The sequence below is a fragment of the Echinops telfairi genome, unplaced genomic scaffold (assembly GCF_000313985.2).
Source record: "Echinops telfairi isolate 266 unplaced genomic scaffold, ASM31398v2 ScPeMD7_7410;HRSCAF=8448, whole genome shotgun sequence".
NCBI classification, from domain to species: Eukaryota; Metazoa; Chordata; class Mammalia; order Afrosoricida; family Tenrecidae; genus Echinops; species Echinops telfairi.
In genome coordinates, this window is record NW_022111310.1 from 418,451 (window position 1) to 433,099 (window position 14,649).

General features: G+C 44.2%; 1 protein-coding gene across 3 annotated transcripts in view; it reads left to right on the plus strand.

Annotated features, from left to right (window-relative positions):
• Positions 1-14,649, plus strand: part of MELK (maternal embryonic leucine zipper kinase) — a 94,554-nt gene that overhangs the window by 8,596 nt on the left and 71,309 nt on the right. For 2 of the 3 annotated variants that reach the window (XM_004711017.3, XM_045296668.1), the window contains exons 2-7: positions 153-248; positions 1,572-1,657; positions 3,848-3,964; positions 8,399-8,542; positions 10,501-10,569; positions 13,622-13,714. In XM_004711017.3, coding sequence (XP_004711074.1) covers positions 191-248; positions 1,572-1,657; positions 3,848-3,964; positions 8,399-8,542; positions 10,501-10,569; positions 13,622-13,714 — 567 coding nt within the window. In that variant the 5' untranslated portion in view covers positions 153-190. The remainder of the gene's footprint in view (positions 1-152; positions 249-1,571; positions 1,658-3,847; positions 3,965-8,398; positions 8,543-10,500; positions 10,570-13,621; positions 13,715-14,649) is intronic. The other variant, XM_045296667.1, reaches the window with a different exon arrangement.

Below are 14,649 nucleotides of genomic sequence, written 5' to 3' on the forward strand. Positions count from 1 at the left end.
AAGCGCCCCTTCAACCCCCAATATGGCTAATCATTTATTCTGGTTATTTACATGCCTAAGATTTATTTATATTGGTATTCACAATTATAAAAATAGAGGAGATAATCTAGTAACACTTTCTTGTTTAATCAGGTAATATTTCTGTTTTACAGGTGTTTTTTCTTCTTCTGAATAAACTTCCAGGAGGACTATGAAGGATTATGATGAACTTCTCAAATACTATGAATTATATGAAACTATTGGGACAGGTAAAATATGTTTTCTTTCCCCTTGGAGGTGAGCCCCGTATTACAAAATCATAGATATATTGTCATGGTTAAACAAAACAAAACAACTCTTGGAATCGATGTTTGCCTAGAAAAAGTTAAGAGCAATCATTTGAGAGTGTACTGCTGGTGTAGTTTGTCTGGACAGTCATCAGCCTCACTGTCTCACCTATATGGTTTTAGAATTCTTTTACCTACTTCAGTAAGAAAAAGTGGAGCCAGTGAGGGGAACAATGGGAGAAGTCTGGGTGGCCGCAAGGACCCTGACCCCACTAGAGGTCAAGTAGGAAGTCTCTGGAGGGTTTTGAGCCAAGAGGTGATCCCATCTTTGGTTTCACAGGCCATTCTGGTTTCTTGGCTGTGAAGAGACCGGGTGAGGAGAGCAAGAGTCAGGGGATCTGGAAATGATGGTAACTTGGGCTAGGGGAGTGCGTGGGAGGTAGTGAATGGAATGGAATTCTAGAGCCCCCCTCCCACCCACTTTAAAAATTTTATTTATTGAGGTATCACATGCAGTAAAATACAAAATGTGCACTAATCTTGATGGAGGTTTGCGTGCTGTGCTTACCACTCAGATCTAGAGCTTTATAGAAGGTCCCCTTGTGGTTCTGACCAGCCGGTCCGTAAACGCTCCTCCACTTCAAGGTTGATCCTTTGAAGCCAGGCCAGCAGCTGTGTTGGTGGCTTGCATATAGACTGTGTGTATGGAAGGGTGAAGGTTGGCTCTGGGAATTTTGACGCATTCCAGTGGGAAAATGGAGTTGTTGTTACTGAGAGGAGGGCTGTGGGAGGAGGTACTGCCAGGAGCTTCTTTTTTGGGGTCGTCTTAAACTGGGAATTTCATTTAGATACTGCCTGGATACATGTATCTAGTTGTTATAATTTTGAAACATTAATTGCTTATTTTCACAGGGTGAAGATGGAATGTTTTCTGTTGTTTGTCTTCTGTCTCAATCCTTTTACAGTGTGTTCTAGCAGTGTTAATTATAAAGCAACCTTGCATTGTTAATTGTTAATCAAATTTCTAAAGAGTGAGCCCCGTATTACAAAATCAGAGATATAATGTCATGGTTAAGCAAAACAAAACAACTTGGAATCAATGTTTGACTAGAAAAAGTTAAGCTCATAGCCAATGTTTTGGAAGGAACCGGAAGAACGAACCACTAAAGTCCAGGACAATGATGGTTCAGTAGAGCCTTCTAAAAGTGTATTGAAATGTGTTTGCACCGAATCTTCAGATTACTCTGGTGACGGCGTCATTGCTGGTTTTGTGTATCTCTTCACAATACATTTTCCTGTACTCAGGTGGCTTTGCAAAGGTCAAACTGGCCTGCCATATCCTCACTGGAGAAATGGTTGCCATAAAAATCATGGATAAAAGTGCGCTTGGGGTAAGTTTGAATTTCGTTTTGCCAAACTATTCTGTTTCTTTTCTTTTTTTGTTTTTTTTACTGTTCTGTTTCTTGATCACTTTTGTGAGTTGAAAGGTCCCTGGGTGATGCAAATGGATAGAATCCACCCAGTGACACCGCTGGGGATGTGCTGCTGCTGTGAGATAGACCCCAGCTATTGACAGCCGTGTGGGTGCAGTCCCATTCTTAAGCTGGTGGGGGCCCCCGGGTCAGAGCTGACGTGTCGGCAGTGGGCTCGATTTTGTGACGTAAAGCCCCATATGTGCTCCAATGTGCTCGTGGCTGCTCCAAGAATACTATTTCTGTACTCCTCACTCCCAGTTGTCTCACACTCAGGTCTGTGGTTTACAAAGTCATTTTAAGGGCACGGGGTTCCTACAGCCCTCCCATCTAAAAGCAGGACAACGGCATTACAGGAGTCTGTCTTTTTCTGCAGTTTTTTTTAGGTGTTGGTGGCTATTAATCTTGTCCTTTTTTATCATCTTCTGATATTTTTACAAATTGTTGGTCTATTTTATGGTATAGATAGAGAGAGTCATTGACATAATGTCCTAGCTTCTTATTAGAACTGCTTGTCGAAATCCTGCTCTGAGCATCTCTTGTGAGCGATTCTCAGAGCCTGCTCTCCACATGGGTGAGTCCATCGAAAGCGTTCATTCCTCTGAAAGCAGCCCATTCACCGTCAGTGGTCTTGCCTATGACGAATATAAAGTCATTAAAAAGATATTCTTTAGTCGTCTTTTTGGGCCTTTCTAGTGTTTGAACTCACCTTGGGTTGACTTTTTTCCCCTGATTTTACTGACCTTCATCTGCTTTGGTCTCTCGGCTTCTTCGTGGGCCTTAGCTGAGAATTCACCAGTCTGTATTAGTGGCTGTCGGTGCCTTTCCCCCCTAAGATAAATTTAAGAAATACTTAAAAAAAAAAAAATTTCTTCTGACCCCAAATCACTGTGTTAACATCTTATTTTTCTTCAGGATCGAGTTAGCCTTATAGAATGAAACACATACAATGTATTAAACTAACAAATAGTTTAGAAATGTCGGCAAGTATAAAACATGAAAAGTAACCAGTTTGCAAGATATGACAAAATAATAATTTATAAATTATCAAGGATTAATGAGGGAGGGGGGAACGGGGAGGGAAGGGAAAAAAAGAGGACCTGTTGCCAGGGGCTTAAGTGGAGAGCAAATGTTTTGAGAATGATGAGGGCAATGAATGTACAAATGTGCTTTACACACTTGATGTATGTATGGATTTTGGTAAGAGTTGTATGAGCCCCTAATAAAATGATTAAAAAAAAGTAACCAGTTTATTGAAAATGCAGTTCTAAATTAGCTACCTTGGGCCTTTGATGATCACGACACCCGTATGGATTTCTGGCATGAGACAGGTTTAGATAGCGAGCCTTCCTTATTACGGATGCCAGTGCTGACACTGGTCACAGGGACCCCATGTGACAGCAGAATCCCCCCTAGGATTTCCCGGGTGGTTCTCTGTAGAGTAGATCATCAGGTCCTCCTCCCGAGGAACAGCCGGTGGGTGCTGACCACTGACCTTGTGGTTAGCAGCTGAGCACAGAGCCATTGCGTGAGCAGAGCGCCTCTCAGTGCTGAGAAACATGCAAGCACGTCAAAGGGGATGTAAGGAGCTCGGCTGTAGCAATTCCACTCGATCTTTTGGGCTTCTTCCAAATGAAATGCCAGAGAATTTCATGGGGACCTATTAGACATTCCCTTTAATAATCTTTTCTTAACTCATAAAACATTATTGAGCATGTATTTCTGCAGCTCGGGCCCCGCAAATCTTAGTGTGCGTGTTAAAGGCTGTTGTTGGCACTCAGAGGGGAATCTGGTCCTTGTACTGAGAAGAGTCTATGTCTCCATTATTTTCCTGGTTTGGGAATGACCTTCTACTGGAGTCTGAGAGTGTTTTCAATTTTTGGACTTTTCCTTTTGATCCATGTAGAAGCTCTCTTTTTTTAACACCTTGAGGCATTTCTTAAGTATGTATTAACGATTTTCGTCGGGAGATTCTTCTGTATGGCTGAACAATTTTGTTTTGGGACTTTTGGTGGCTTTTTGATGACTGTGATTACAGTCGTGGGTACTGATGCTTGGAATACTTCTGAAATGGGTGGTCTGCTCACTTGGTCTCATGCTTTGTCACAGAGTGACTTGCCCAGGGTCAAGACGGAGATTGATGCCTTGAAGAACCTGCGACATCAGCACATATGTCAGCTTTACCATGTGCTAGAGACAGCCAACAAAATATTCATGGTTCTTGAGGTGAGTCGTTCGTTCCAGAGATCGCGAGCATCTGGTCACTTGAGGAGAGTGCATGTGGCCTGAAAGATTGGAATGAGCGTTCAGTGGTTTACCTGCTCGAGTTTCGTGTGTGACACTTTCCTGCAAGACAGACGTTTGACACAGCTCCGAAAAGCTCTTTGAAAAATTCCAGTACCTTTTAATGCTATCTTTTCATGAACTTTCTGACGTCCCCTTGGGGGCAATAAATTAGAGATTCATTGTGAATGTGCACTTTCTGCTACACCCGGGTAGGTGGGATCGTTTAGTGAATTTGTTAGTAGAGGGAAGGATCCATTTCCCCTTTGTAAAGGTAGCCCCCAGTGCACATGTCATGTGAACCAAAGGCCCCGGGCTCTCCCCGGCCCTTTGTGGCATGAAAGGTTGTCTTCAGCATCCTATATCGGTCCCTCGCTTCGGTTTCCTTAGTCTCAGCCAAATGATTTGTAATGGCCCGTGATTTTCACAGAGGAGCACTATTTTAGGGTCCATTTGAAAACATAACATGTTAGAAGTTTTAGATTTACAGTGGTTTTCTCTTTGTACTGTAGACCTATGGAATACTCCACATGCTAATTTTAAAACCTTTTGTTTTTAGCTGGTCCCTCTCGCCATATTAAATGCTTAAAACAGAAAAGAAAAATCATCACAATCTCAGGGCAGCATTGAAAAGGTACAACAGGGATACGTTAGCGAGTGCTCCCTTCTCACTGCCGTCACTCGTCTCTCCTACAGATAGTCCATGTTATTAGAAATACATGCGTGTGTCTTGCTGATTTCAGTCACGAGGGTCACATACATTAATAATTATTCTGTACTCGTTCCACCTAACCCTGACCCCAACCTCACAATTTGGCTTGGCCTCCATCTATGTCACCCCTGGAGATTTTAGATGGTTTTTGTTTTTCATTTGAAAGGTTTTCTTTATGTGGACCCTATGGGATCACATTTAAAAAGCTGACAATTGAGGTACTTTATGTGTAATAAAATACACACATTGGGAATGCGTGTTTGACAAATGTCCACATCGACGTACTCCCCACCCCAGTGAGGCCTTAGAACTTTTTTTGTCAGCCAGGAAGTTTTCTCCTGCCCTTTTGAAGAGAATGCATGTAACCTTACCTACCCACTCCCCTTCCTACTAACCCTGATCTGATTTCTGTCTCCCTAGGTGAGTTTCACCTGTTCTAAGGCTTGATATCAGGAGCTCTGGTAGCATCGTAGGGGCTCTGGTGACATAGTGGTTACATGTTGGGCTGCGATCTGCAAGGTTGGCAGTTCAAAACTACCAGGTGCCCTGAGGGAGAAAGATGAGTCTTCCTACCCCCATAATCGTTGCAGTCTCAGAAACTGAAAGGGGCGAGTGTCCCTGCCCCATCAGGTTGCTGTGAGTCTGCATTGATTTGATGACAGCAAGCTTGTTTGTTCGTTTGGTCGCGTGGCGGGCTACCCATTGGGCTGCTGACCACAAGGTCGGCAGTTTGAACAGGTGAAACCACCACTGCTCCGCGGGAGAAGGGTGAGCCGTCTGCCCCGTCAAGAGGAACAGTCTTGGAAGCCCACAGGGACAGCTCTGCTCGGTCTCTAGGGCCGCTGTGCTCACAGTCGACATGTTGGCAGTGAGTAGGATGTGAAGTGGAGCGTATGGTTGCTGCTCTTCGGTATCTGGTCTCTGTTGCCTGGCATAGTGCCTTTTCTAACCCCCGAACTTTCTTCTTTGTTCTTAGTAAAAAAAAATCTCCCCACCCAAACTCTATTGTGAACCTGTCATGATGCATTTGTAGTTCATCCGTATCGATCTGCAAACTTTATATGTTGCTTTATTTTTATTTAATGCTGGGAGTGTGTAAAGAGCTCCCCTCCACCCTTTCAAGACTGCATCGAATTCCACTTTCTAGCTGTGCTATAATTTCTATAGTTTACGCACTGAATTGCTTCCAGTCTTTTGCCGTTAGAAGCAATGTGACTGCAGGGAATGACCTGGAGCATGCAGTGTTTCCCGGGAGCAAGGACCTCTCTGGGAATCATTCTTGAGTGTGGAGCTACTGGGTCAAAAGACTTGATGCACTTTATTGTTTTAATATGAAGTGAACTGACATCTCGAGTGCAAACCCAGTTTCTGGAGAAGTGGGACTGCTCTGGGGGACAGGGGATGGGACGTCCTGAGTTTGGTGCCCTGCTCTCCTCTCCTTCAGTCCCCGAGTACTGGTTTCTGTGGTACAGATGGAAACCACTGTTTTATGGGATGGAAAAATTGTAATTGCTGCAGTTTAAAAAAAAATTAATTTCAGGTAACTACACTAAAATTTAAATGCACTACGATTAAAATGGGTTTTAAAAAACCAGAATGGGTTTCAGTGCTTTGCTATAAAGATATAAAACCCGGAGTGAACTTAAAACCACAGCTGGTTCTTAGTTTTATTTTCACTTCCTGGTAATCAGATTGCTCAAGACCGAGAGGTATTGCCCTCATCCCAGCAGTGTGCTGACTTGTCGCATCCGAGCATTGTCTCTTTAACTTTTTCATTGAGATTTGGGTGGAAGGTTACAGAACACATTGGCTTTTTGTCCAGCGGTCCACACGCCCTTTGTTTTGTGACCGACGGCAGACCCCACGATGTCGCAGCACGGTCCCACTTCTGCTTGTGACCCCCGCCTCCACTCGTGCTTCTTCCCGTCTTCTAAGTGTCAGTGAGTCCGCGCTGACTCATGGCAACCTCCTTGTAGGTTTCTGAGACCGTAACTGTGTAAGGCGTAGACAGTCCAGTCTTCCTTCCAAAGAGTGGCTGATGGTTTCGAACTGCCAGCCATGTGGATCGCAGCCCAACTCAACCACTGCACTACCAGGGCTCCTATCTAACAGCAAAGTCAGCAGTTTGAACTACCAGCCGCTCTGTGGGGGAAAGATGAGGCTTTCTACTTGTGTCAAGAGTTGCAGTCTCGGGAACCCACAGGGACTATTCTACCCTGTCCTATTGGGTCACTCGGAGTCGGATTTGAGATTCCTTGGCTGAAAGTTGCGCTGTGGGAGTGAGAATAGACACTTAAAAATTTAAAAAAACGAACCCCCCCAAAAAACTTTGTATTTCAGACACAAACACACAAAAAGAAAGAATCATTCAATGACTCTTGTACTTACCTCCCAGATTCAATAATGATCAGTCCTTTGAGCTTGTTTATCTCGATCTCTATCTCACACACACTTTTAAAAGCTACATTTTAAAAGCCTTTTCTTTCAAAAAATGTTTTTATTGTGCATCAGGTGAAGATTGACAGTGCAGCTCATCAGTTTCATGGAGGATAATTTGTATGCATCTTGTTTTGTCCCCTTCCTTCACATCACCGATGCCTGTCTAGTGCGTCTAGGGCCGCTTCCTCCTTCTGTCCTTGGGTTCCAGTTTCTGTTGCGCCTCCTTTCCTCAGGCGGCCCTTTTGATCTCATTTGGTGGATGCTTCTAAAGTGTGAACACCTCACCGGTGTTAGTGTTCCCCGTACCGACCTGTCCCTTGTTGTGCTGACATTTGAGCCACGGGGGTGACTAAGAGCCATAGTCTTCATCCAGCCAGTAAATGTAGTCTGTTTATGGTTTTGAGTTTTAGTCCACATTTTCCTCCCTATCTATCCAAGACCTTCTAATTCCATCCCTTTGAGAGCAGTTGGTCGTGGGAGGCAAGCACCATTTGATTCCTTTGGTCTGAGAGTCATGGAGACTGATGTTGACTTGGTCCTTCAGTCGACTGGACTAATTAATTGCTTCCTGTGTCTGGGGATTTCCATCACTCTGCTTTCCTCCAGGCCAATAGTCGCACCTTCTAGGACTGTCCCCTGGACCCCAGTCGATTCTCAGCAAAGTAGGACGTAGGACATTGTCTTTGTGGATTAGGCCATGCCCATGCACCATGGTGTCCTCCGAGACTGTGGTCCTGAGCCATTCATTCCCTCAAGGTGTGCTCATGTCTAAGAAGTTTTAAAAACACTGTACTATGCTGAGAGTACATATACAACAGCTATATAACCCTTTTAATGATGACCTAAGATATGCAACTGAATGCCAGTTGTCCATTCATCTTTCCTATTGTGTTCTGAGGCTCTGCTTGGACATGTAGGTTGACTGCAGTCTCGTACTATTAGAGTAGTAGCACTACTATAAATAGAAGGCTTGATGAATTACTGCGAGTCAGTCCGCGGTTGCAGACCCTGTGGGACTCAGGGAGTTCTGCTCTGACACAGATGGGGTTGCTATGGTGCATGCCAAAGGAGTCTGAGAGTGCTTTAGGATAGGCCTCGCTCGGTTCCCTTGCCTGCAAAGTTGAATTAATCATAGCTCTTATTACATACATATACACCCACATTCTTTTTTTCTCTTAAGGTATTTTGTAAGCAATAATATCCGTGTGTCTCTTTTCCCGTTGAAGTACTGCCCTGGAGGAGAGCTGTTTGATTACATCATATCCCAGGATCGCCTGTCCGAGGAGGAGGCCCGAGTTGTGTTCCGTCAGATACTGTCTTCTGTCGCCTACGTGCACAGCCAAGGCTATGCCCACAGGGACCTCAAACCAGTAAGTGAGCGCGTGGCAGGCCAACATTCCAGAGATCAACAGCTCCCCCGACATGTGCTTGTTAGTTTTACGTTTCTGAATGTTCTTTCTTCTTAGAAATGTATCTTAGTTTTTCAACTTTTCTTGGTCCTGCTCTGACTGTATCCCATTTCTTTTTTCTTTATTTGCTTTTGACTTTTTTTTGGCAGGACTTCTTATTAACGTTCAGTTTGCTTGTCAGTTGTGTGTGACAGTATAATTGTCTTTGGAATCAGCTGCGAAACAGGAGCCTCGTGAGTTTGCCCCCAGGAAAGACGAGTACTGAGATCTTTTTCAGTAGTATCGAGTCATTCAGTATTTTTCATTCAAAAGTGATTTTCCTAACTCGATCTGCCTTTCATTGTAAGCCATTATTTCTCAGAAAAGGACTAACCCAATGGAGTGGACAGACTCTACTCCTTCAAGACGCAATACAAAGGAGTGCACACTTTTTTTTTTTTTGAGTACACACTTTAAGCTTGGGTTCTGGCTAATAAGGATAGCGGTGAACATGAATTTACGTTTTCTTGGTACCAAGGTCAGACCCGTGGAGTTGACCTAACAAGACACAGCAGTGTTACTCTCCTTCATCTTTTTTTATTAATCATTGTACTGGGGCTCTTACAAATTGTTTAACAATCCATCATCATTCAATCAAGCAAACTTGTGCATGTGTTGCCATCAACATTTCTAACCCATTTTATTTCTACTTGAGCCCTTGGCATCAGCTCCAACCGCCCCCACCTCCCACTCCCGGGTATCTTGATCAATGACAGATCCCTGTTGTTGTTTTGTGAGTGCTGCTCTTCTCCCCTCAGCTCTCGCATCTTGAGCTGGCTCTTCTGGTTTAAGTTGAATCGGACTTGGAGCACCAAGGAGAGGGTGGCTTAGGTTGGCACGGTGAATAGGGAAGCCGTATCCTTTTCAGCTTTCCTCTTCTATTCTTCTGATCCTTCATTTATTATTTTTAATGAAGTAGATTAAAACTTTTTTTCCCCCAATTTGCTTTTTCACCAGAATGAGACAGTTTGGAATCAGTCCTCTATTTAAAAAAGTTTTCATTTTTATTTATTTATTTATTTATTTATTTTCTTTCTTTTTTTTTCTTTTTTTCTTTTTTTTAAACATTTTATTAGGGGCTCATACAACTGTTATCCCAATCCATACACACATCAATTGTGTAAAGCGCATTTGTACATCGTTTCTCAAAACATTTTCTCTCCGTTGAAACCCCCGACATTAGGTCCTCATTTTTCCCCTCCCTCCCCGCTCCCCCCTCCCGCATGAGCCCTTGATAGTTTATAAATGGGTATTTTGTCATATCTTGCCCTGTCCGACGTCTCCCTTCATCCACTTTTTGGTTGTCTGTCCCCCAGGGAGGAGGTCACACACAGTTCCATGTAATTGGTTCCCTCTTTCCTACTCATTCTCCCTTTACCCTCTCTGTTTTGCCACTCACACCACTGGTCCTATAGGGCTCATCCGTCCTGGATTCCCTGTATTTTCAGTTCCTATCTGTACCAGTGTACCTCCTCTGGTCTAGCCAGTCTTGCAAGATAGAATTCGAGTCATGGTAGTGGGAGCGGGGAGGAAACCTTTAGGAACTAGAGGAAGGTTGTATTTCTCATCATTGTTACATCGCACCCTGACTGGCTCATCTCCTCCCCGAGACCCCTCTGCAAGGGGATCTCCAGTGGCCTACTAATGGGCTTTGGATAAAAGTTTTCATTTTAATAGATGTAACATTGATACATTTTTCCCATATAACAAAGTAAAAAACAAAACCAAAAAACTTTATTCCTATTGTAATGGTTTTCACTCTCTCACGCCCAGGCTTTTGAATCCCTTAGATAATGGTCAGCGATGACTAGAGGTGGGGAGTGAGATAAGGAAGTCAGTACGTACAGTACGCAGTTACTAAGACATCTTTGTTTTCTCAGGAAAATTTATTGTTTGATGAGTACCATAACTTAAAGCTGATTGACTTTGGTCTCTGTGCAAAACCCAAGGTAAGTACGGGAATAGAAATGGATGGATGTACCCCTTCGTAAATGCACCTCTTACTGTGCTGTCTTGCACTGACTCAACTTAGACTACTTTTGTATTGTGAATTAGGTGGGGGGTTACATTTCAGACTATCACCTCTGCATTCATCAGTTCAAACCACTCACTAGCTCCACTCGGTCCCCATGTTCTATTCCCCACCCTGATTTCTCTTCTCCCTTTATGGCTCTCTAGTCTCCCTGTCACCCAAATCAATACCTGTCAACCGTCTAGTCTTGCTTTATCTCCTCACCCTTTCCCTCCTTCCTTTGGGACCCTCCGCAGTCTGTCCCCTTGGCATGCACGTCTGTCTTGGTTTTTATCCTTCTCGTAGTGGTCTCATACAGCATCTGCCTTTTTGTGATTGACTCAGTTCACTCAGCGTAATGTTCTCCAGTTCTACTTAGCCTTTATTGAACTTGGCTGCTTCCAGTGAGAGGCACGCGGGTGATACAGTTGTTAACCACTCGCTCGGCTGCTAACTCAAGGTTGGTGGCATGAGGTCATCCTTGGTGCTGTGGGAGAAAGATGTGACAGTCTGTGTCCATAAAGATTTACAGCCTTGGAAACCTTATGCGGTATCTGTCCTACAGAGTCACTGTCAGTATCCGCTCAATGGCAGCAGGTTTGGTTTGGGGGTTAGCCTCTATTGAGAATCGCGTTATACAGCATCCTGAGCATCAGTTTTCATTTACAAATGATTGAGAACCACTGCTCTAGTTCCTGAGCTCGGTACCACACCGATTCAGGCATGCTGAGTGGATATGATTTGCAGTTTGAATATGTTGCCACTAGATGATGCTTCTGTTCATTGAAATAGGAGTTTTGAGAATTTACTGTTAATGTAGTCTTTGTTGTTCATCCACATGGTTATCTGTTTGACAATTATGGTTACCTTTTGCGTGATGATGCTCTTATAAAGTAATCGAAGAGAAAAGCCCATGTGCTTTTAAAAATGCATCCTGTTACATTTTTCCTTAATTCGAGCTCCATAGTTAAGCATCAGCGGCTCCGTGTCTGAGGGTGAAAGGTGAGCCCTTTTGTACAGCCTGGGAATCGTCAGAATTGGCTTGGTCGCAGTGAGCTTTGTGAGGGAATGAAGTCCTGCCCTTGTCTCGTGTAACTTCTCTTCGAGGTCACTTCGAACCTCCCAGCTCTGCCGCGTCTGTGGCCGAGCCCCTGCGTGGCTGCCTGTTGGAGGCTTCCTCCCGAGTCTCATGGTGGTACTCACAGTCTCTCCAATGAGCTGTCGACACTCATTAGGAATGTGGAAATTGCAGACCTGCCTCAGCCTTTCATAGCCCGTGGTTATTTCCCGCCCCGATCAGAATTAGCTAGGTGCAAATGGAGCCCACTTTCCCCTTCTTTCTAATTCTCCTCCCTTCCCTGGGCTGTTCAGAGATGATTAGGGGAACTTTGTCTGGGAACGGAGTGCTAGAAGGCAGGCTGTTGTTCATGTTGTTGTTGCTTCTTTTTTATTCGGCAGACACAAAGCATATTTTAGGCAGGTAGCTGGCTTGTCGTGTTCGCCACAGGAGGCAGTGGGGAACGTTTGGGACAGACACCCGTAGCAAACGCTTGTTTATGGCTGCCGAAGATTGGACCGCCCCACTTGAAAAAGCAGGCCTAGCTGGGAGAGGATCCGCTTCAGCCTTTTGCTGCGGAGCTCGCGCTGGGCAGGTTGTTTCGGTTGTAACTGCAAGCTCACCGTTTCACGGGTCCCTTTTGTCGTGGTGCTGCCTTTGGCTGGCTGCTCACCGCAGCTTGACACCACCAGCCACTTCACAGCAGTGAAAGGCGGCTTTCCGTCCTCGTGAAGTGCTGCCGTCTCGGGAACCACAGGGCCAGTGCGAGGCTGGCCTCGAGGGTAACTGTGAACTGGCATCAACTGGAAAGCAGTGAGTTTGGTTTTTAGGGTTTTCAAGCTGTAGAAGAACTCTGCCCTGGTATTGGGCTGTGATATCGTTTCCATTACATCTTCTGTGGGAGGGTGGGGAACGATGGACAGGCGCTTCATCTTAATAGATTTGGAAATTAAGGCAGTGATTGGTCTTAACACTGAGTCTAGAAGGCAGCTTCCCAGGGCCCTGTTTTGTGTGTGTGCCCTTGTTGCTTCCTTCCCTCTAAGGACAAGGACACTCTCCTGTGCTGGTAATGGTGGGCTGTGGGGGCTGCTGCTGCTGCTGCTGCTGCATGCCATCAAGTTGATCCTAGCGACCCCTACAGGACAAGAGTAGAACCCAGAGGATTTCTCCATCTGAAATCTTTTTTAAAAAAATCAACAAATTAATTACTTATTTTATTGGGGGCTCATCTGAAATTTTTACGTGAACAGATGGCCAGGTTTTGTCTCCTGTGGAGTGGCTAGTGGATTTAACTTTGAATTTAAAACCTCGCATTTACTCATTCAAATAAATAGTGGACTTAACCTATTAGTTAGCAGTCGGGTTAACTATTGTGCTACGAGGACCCTTTAGATATTGGAATCAGGACCTGGTAAAGAAAGAGTTCATTTTCTTTATGTGTTTGTGTATCACTAGTGCGTGGCTATATGGTAAGCTGATCATTGTGCACAAGGGTTTCGAGGGAAATAGGAACCTGACTTGCCTGGCCTAGGGGGACAAGATTTTGCAGGTGCCGGCTAGTAGTGGTACTGGAAACCCACTAGCCCACATGTCGGCGCAGAGCATTGGATCAGCTGTACAAGTCCTTTATTTCCGGGGGTACTTCTTCACTTAGCTTTTCTTTGCTTGTGCTCAGAGGCTGTTTACCACACTAACTCTCATAAGGCTCATAATTAATACATGTTTCATTTTTCTTCTTTTAAAAATCATTTTATTGGGGGCTCTTACAGCTCTTATAACATTCCATACATCAATTGTATTAAGCATATTTGTACATATGTTGCCATCATCATTTCCAAAACATTTTCTTTCTAGCTGAGCCCTTGGTATTAGCTCCTCTTTTTCCCCCTCCCTGCACCCTCTCACAAATATTTCATTTTTATCTTATTTTCAGGGTAACAAGGATGACCACCTACAGACATGTTGTGGGAGTCTTGCTTACGCAGCACCAGAATTAATACAAGGCAAATCATATCTTGGATCAGAGGTAATTCTTTCCTGACTAATTCAGTTTATATTCAGCGCACAGTTTATGGTGACCTGAAGCAAGCAGTGTGTGCCTGTGATGCTGAAAGAAGAGCATGTCCTGTGTTACTCAGGGGGTCCAGTCTGTTCAGAGGGTGAAATGTGTAAACTCGTAAATGGCATGAATAACTTGCAATAAATAGTGTTCGAGAAAAGTCATGGTGCATTTACGAAGCAACCATGTGTTTCCGGTGTCCCTGCATTTGTGCAAAAGAACAGTGCCACAGTTTGGACTGCCAAGTCTACCTGGGGAGCACCAGGCCAGGAGATGCTGGTTAGCACAGAAAACACTCATCTTGTGCCTATGTTGGTCCTTAGAAGTCCAGGGCCCTTTTGCTTTACTTGTTACCTCAAGCTGGTCAGCTTTGGCCATTTTCTGGAGCCCTAGTTTTGCGGATGTTCCTAACTTAAGAATGAAAAAAAGATTTAGTAGTCAAAAGCACAGAGGTACTGGGGTGAACGGATTTCTTTTAAAAAAAAATCATTTTATTGGGGGCTCGTACAACTCTCATCACAATCCATCCATCCATCCATTGTGTCAAGCACATTTGTACATATGTTGCCATCATCATTCTCAAAACATTTGCTTTCTGCTTGAGCCCTTGGTATCAGCTCCTCATTTTTTCCCCTCCCTCCCCACTCCCCCTTCCCTCATGAACTCTTGATAATTTTTTTTAATCACTTTATTGGGGGCTCCTACAACTCTTATCACACTCCACCCATCCATCCATTGTGTCAAGCACTTTTGTACATTTGTTTCTCTCATTATTCTCAAAACATTTGCTTTCTACTTGAGCCCTTGGTATCAGCTCCTCATTTTTTTCCTCCCTCCCCGCTGCCCCTCCCCCATGCACCTTTATAATTGATAAATTATTATTATTTTGTCATATCTTACAT